The following is a 6,147-nucleotide window of genomic DNA, read 5'->3' on the forward strand; positions in this document are numbered from 1 at the left end:
AGAACCGGTGAGGAAAAGTTCTCATAACATCCAGTTAATATTCTTTGTTTGTCGTCCGAAAGTTTTTGAATTTTTGGCTATACCTTTTAGGGACTTATTTAAATAATCAAATACTGGTACTTCTTTCACGGAATGTATTTTTGTATAATGACATATGTATAAGTACATACTAGTATAAAGAGTGGTTAAGTTTCAAGGGCCGGTGTTGATTTTGAATAAAACACAATTTTTTTAGGAAATTATTGTCATTTCTCTTTATTATGATAATATTGGTATGGCTCGATTACGTATGGAATAAAATATCTGCCAAATCGTCTCGGCGGCACACCTCCATCCGATGGTCTAAATTTTCGATGACGCTGAGGCATAATTGAGGTTCTATGCCGTTAATATGCCGAATTACCTCATCCTTTAGCTCTTGAATTGTTGCTGGCTTACCGACGTACACCTCTTCTTTCAAATAACCTCAAAGAAAGAAGTCAAACGGTGTCATTGATGTTTAGGTGTGGTTCACATTCAACATCGGCCCTTGAAATTTAACCACCCTTTATACGTAAGTTTCCTATTTCGTTAATATTAAGCTAACATTTTTTTTTTTAAATCGTTTGGAAAATCTCATTTGTATTAATAAATAATTAATCACATAAGAGATCTGTCAATAAAGACGCTCGAATTTAAATATAAATAAAACAAAAATCGCACCAAAGTATGACTCTTGCTGATACATAGTTTCTTCTTGAATGGCAGGTGTATTTTCAGTACCCCAAACGTGGCAATCTTCCTCATTGACATATGCGCAAAAATCACCCTATGCGCGAAATGTATTTCTTGCAGAACAACCTTTTTCATGAAGCGAATTTTACGAATTGCTCAACTGAGTATCACTTCCAGGCTAAGCTTGTGAAAGTGTATTGTGCCAATTGTCTGTACAGAAATAATCGTATTATAAATAATTGCACAAGATTGCATTACGCTTGAATCATTCATATTTCTAACTTTTTTTTGTGGAAGATATGTTTAAGGAAAACTTGAATAACTCAGCCAAGCCTTGACGATTTGGGGCGTACTCTTCAGTTGCTTGTACTATTAGCCTTCTACTCCTGTAAATCTATTTTCGGTAAAAAATGGGAACTCAAGCCATAGGTCGTGCTGTGGATGTACAAGGCAGTGGTTTTACCAATTTTAACGTATGGATGCCTGCTTTGGTGGGAAGTTTTCGGAAGGGCTATAATAACACTAAACTGGGGAGGGTGCAAAAGACTGCATGCATTGGCATCAACGGAGCATGTGAAACTTGCCCCAGTGCTGCCCTGAATGTCCTTTTGTACTTACTTTCCTCCGACTTTTCCGATATTTCCATCGCAGCTCAAATGCAATCAGGCGCCTGGAGGTAATCTCTCAAGGGGATGGTAGCATTTTCGGGCAGTTAACACCGTATTTCTCCGAACTTCGAACAGTTCTCTCTATCCGCAAACTGGAGTTTGAGGGTCGTGTTATTGCAATCTTTTCAAACAGGCAGGATTGGATCGAGGGGGAAGTCTGCACCGAAGCTTGCACCTCTGTCTTCACCAACGGTTCCAAGATGGAATCGGGAGTCGGAGCAGGGGTTTTCTCTAAATCAGCCAATTTATCTATCTCCTTTAAACTGCTAGTGTTTTTCAAGCAGAAGTCTTCGCGCTCCTGCAGGCATGCAAAATGCTTAGTGTACGCGTGAGCGAGGAAGATATTAACATTTTCTCCGATAGACAAGCCGCGATCAAGGCTCGGACGATGCTATGGTGCAGAAAGAAAATAGTAAACTCCTGTAAGGAGGAGATCAAGTCTGTTTGGTGTGCAGGTAACATTTCTCTGATCTGAGCTCCAGGACATAGGAGCATAGAGGGAAATGAATATGCTGATGAGCTTGCCAGAAAGGTGTAAAGTACTGGCAGGATCGCCATGTAAAGTGATGCAGGATCTTCAAAGTAAAGGAGCTATTAACTTATGGAAGAGCTTTAGGGCAAACCTGCCGACTGAAGATTCCTTAGAGAATAAAAGATTTTTTTTTGAGTTAGGGCAAACAACTGCCTTCCAACTATCAGGACTGAGCTGACTGAGCTGCTTGAGCTGACTGAGCTGCCTTCTGATAGAATGGCTTTATTTTTATACTTTCTTTTTGCCTTGTCATCAATAAAATATACATAATTACAATTAAACATTGTTGCAAGTAAAAATCAATAACAAAGTTGTAAACACTTAAAATACTATACAAATGAAATTATTCAGGGTTAGTTTACTTTACAGTGAGTTATGGCTTTGCTTTGGAGTGGGGTATCATGTGACAAAAAGTGTATTTGGTGTGTGCCATGTGTTTACTTATGTTTCGGGTTTCAAAGAAAAGGGCAAAGAGTTTATGTCATTGAAATTGAAAAGAATTATGTCATTAAAGTGGAGTAAATTGAAATGAAAAGAATTATGTCATTGAAATTGAAGAGTAGAGTGAATTGAAGTGGTTTACATAATTTGAGTTTGAGTATTAGGAATATTTGGAAGTGAAGTGGAGGTACTCTACACCCCTATGGTTAAGATTGAAAATTACTGTGCTAAGAAATTTGTTTAAATTTTGCAAGTACAGTGGTTTTCAATAAAAATAATTTTATGACTTTAAAAGTTTCTTAGTATATCTAAATCTATTTTTTAATTCTATGTTTTATAGTACATTTTTCTTAAATTTATTTAATATGATAATATTTTAGGTGATTTTGTATTTCTTAAGGGTATTATTATGATATTCCTTAAGCTTATTGTCAATTTGTAATACAGAATTGACTCCTTTACGCTCTACTATGAGATAAGGGCCATGATATGGACTTTGCTGTTTTCTTCTAGTTTCTAGTTTTACAAATACCCAGTCACCTACTTTTAGTTCTGATGTGTTACTGTTCTTGTCATATAGTTCTTTTCTCTTTTGTTCTGTTAGTTTTATCAGTTCTTGTGCCCTAAGAAGTGACTCTTGTAGTCTAAGTTTCATCTCATTTGCGTAATTGTTTAAGTTATATACTGGTTGATTGTCCTCGATTATGTCAGTTGGTAAGCGTGGAAGTTTTCCGTATATTAACTCGTATGGTGAAAATTCCGTCTCTATGTTCGGTGTGGTATTAAAAGCAAATGCAAAATAAGGTAGCCATTGGTCCCATTCGTGATTTTCAACGAAATGTAACAGAAATTCATTTAGGACTCTGTGACTCCTTTCAACTGTTATTGTCTGATGGTGATAGGGTGCTGAAAAGGTCTGCTTTATATTTAGTATTTCGCATATATTTTTCATTAATTCATTTGCAAACTCTGTACCTCGATCAGATTTTAATGTTTTAAAAAGTCCGTATTTTAGTATTACCTGTTCTACTAGTGTCTTTGCGATAGAAATTGCTTCTTTAGTTTTCATTGGGAATAGGATTACGTATTTTGTCAGTTCGCATTGTACCGTTAAAATATATCGGAAACCATTTGATATAATCAATGGTCCTACTGTATCTATGCTTAAATTTTCAAAGCTTGTACTAGGTGTGTCCGTTATTGTCATTTTTTCTTTTATGTACTTTGTCTGTTTGTTTCGAGTACATTCTTTACAACTGTTTATATATCGCTTTATCATTTTTCTCATGTTCTTCCATATGTATTTTTGTTTTAATTTTAAGATAGTTTTTCTTATACCCAGATGTCCTCCTAGTGCTGAATTATGATACTCAGAGATTAATTTTTTTTTAATTTCTTCGTCATTAATTTGTTTTGGGGCTTTATATAAAATTATTCTTAAGGGTCTTAATTTTTGTTCTAATCTTTCACTTTGTAACTTGTTGAATGCATTCTTAAAATCTTCAATATTCATTTCTTTTAATAAATTATCTTTTGCTAGCGCTAGCTTTTCTATATTTCTTTTAGTCGCTATTGATGATAGTTTCGCCCATGATTGAAACGTATTTCAGAGGCTCCTCACTATATCGGACTATTATATCCCCTTTTTTATTTATCTGTATTTCGGATCCTTTCATTCTTTCTTCGTATACGAATTTTAATCTTTTTATATTTCTTATATCAGCTATGGACGTACATTCCCAAATGTGAAGTTGGCCTGACCTCGAATGAGAGTTGTAGTTCTCCGTGTCTACCCTGGCGTTTTTTTTTGGCAGACATTCCCCTTGTTATTACAAACATTTTATTATTGTCATCACAATTCGTTGGTATCATTTTTTTTAGTATGTCTGAGTCTATCTTTATTCGTGATAATGCATCGGCATTTGTGTTCATTTTGCCTTGCTTGTAGACTATTTCGAAATCATAGTCTGACAAATCAAGTCTAATCCTAATCTAAGTCTAATCTACACTTTTTTTTATTTTCATTAAGGTGCACGAATATTCAATTTTATGTTTATTTAACTGAATGCAAAAAGTCACATTTGTTCTTATGCCTGTTTTGTACTTAAATATTTGTTAATGATAAAAATTGTAAATTAAATGTTAATATATTTAAATGCATTAGCGAAAAATCTCTATTCAACAATATTTATCATAGCATGTGTGAACAGTTTGATGCGCGTCGTTAATAATATTGAGAATTATTTCACTTTAATTAGCCGCCTAATCACATAAAAATAGTTAATTGTTACCTAATAACAACTTCATACTTTTAATTACATTATTTTATGCATTAATCAGCAAATAATCAGTCATAAACAAAATTGGGATATTCACAATCCAAAATATATATATATATGTATATGTAGTTATATAAAGTACAATGTATGCTGTATGATAGTTAGTTTTTCAATATTAGTTTATTGCAAGAAGTGGCATTTTTTATTTTAAATTACTTTAGCTTTTTGTTACTGTTGTTTTGAACTTCGCATGTAGCGCACTGTGCATTTATACAGCCTTGTAGACTCTGACGGACTTCACGTCGTTGAGGGTGAGAGTAGTCACTAGCTCGGAGTTTGTGAATTCAAGAATAATGGTCGATGGTTTGTCACCCTTCTGTTCTTGCACCAATTTGTTGCCATCCAGAGTGAAGACGCTCTTCACTTTGCGACCATCAAGTGTCTCTTCATCGAATTCCTTGCCCAGCTTGAAGTTGACCGTAGTTGTCTTGAAGGTTGAGGTAGTGGTGAAAGAGTAATTATCACCATCCTTCTTCAGTTCAACGGTGGGGCTGATACTGTTACCCATTTTGCGTAGAACCATACCGACAACCAATTCCTTCATGTATTCGTCGAAGTTTTCACTCTTTTCTAATTTGTATTTCTTTCCTTCCCAGACAGCCATTTTTTTACTAATGATTTATTTTTAGGATCGTCCGCAGGATCGCCATGTAAAGTAATGTTGAATCGTTATGTAAAGTAAGGCAGGATCATCAAAGTAAAGGAGCTATTAACTTATGGAAGAGCTTTAGGGCAAACCTGCCGACTAAAGATTCCTTAGAGAATAAAAGATTTTTTTTTGAGTTAGAGCAAACAACTGCCTTCCAACTATCAGGACTGAGCTGACTGAGCTGCTTGAGCTGACTGAGCTGCCTTCTGATAGAATGGCTTTATTTTTATACTTTCTTTTTGCCTTGTCATCAATAAAATATACATAATTACAATTAAACATTGTTGCAAGTAAAAATCAATAACAAAGTTGTAAACACTTAAAATACTATACAAATGAAATTATTCAGGGTTAGTTTACTTTACAGTGAGTTATGGCTTTGCTTTGGAGTGGGGTATCATGTGACAAAAAGTGTATTTGGTGTGTGCCATGTGTTTACTTATGTTTCGGGTTTCAAAGAAAAGGGCAAAGAGTTTATGTCATTGAAATTGAAAAGAATTATGTCATTAAAGTGGAGTAAATTGAAATGAAAAGAATTATGTCATTGAAATTGAAGAGTAGAGTGAATTGAAGTGGTTTACATAATTTGAGTTTGAGTATTAGGAATATTTGGAAGTGAAGTGGAGGTACTCTACAAAGGGAACAAAATTGGCTTCAGACACCTCCTACCCGGTTATCGACATCTCCCTGACAGTTGTCAAAGAGGAACTGCAAAAATTATTTTTCAGGAAAGCGCAGAGGAAATTGAGCTCCATTTTTTCATGTGGTATTTCGAAAACCCTTTGGCCCCAATACAATAAACGA

General features: G+C 34.7%; 1 protein-coding gene across 1 annotated transcript; it reads right to left on the reverse strand.

Annotated features, from left to right (window-relative positions):
* Window positions 1–4,520: 4,520 nt before the first annotated feature.
* On the reverse strand, window positions 4,521–5,298 carry LOC129245224 (probable fatty acid-binding protein). Its single transcript, XM_054883267.1, has one exon. The coding sequence runs from the start codon at window positions 5,296–5,298 to the stop codon at window positions 4,903–4,905; it is 396 nt and encodes a 131-aa protein (XP_054739242.1). The 3' UTR covers window positions 4,521–4,902.
* Window positions 5,299–6,147: the final 849 nt, after the last annotated feature.

Source organism: Anastrepha obliqua, chromosome 4 (assembly GCF_027943255.1).
Source record: "Anastrepha obliqua isolate idAnaObli1 chromosome 4, idAnaObli1_1.0, whole genome shotgun sequence".
Lineage (NCBI taxonomy): Eukaryota > Metazoa > Arthropoda > Insecta > Diptera > Tephritidae > Anastrepha > Anastrepha obliqua.

What these genes read in the sequence shown, in the direction of transcription:
- LOC129245224 (XM_054883267.1), bottom strand. Translation starts at nt 5,298, where the DNA reads ATGGCTGTCTGGGAAGGAAAGAAATACAAATTAGAAAAGAGTGAAAAC.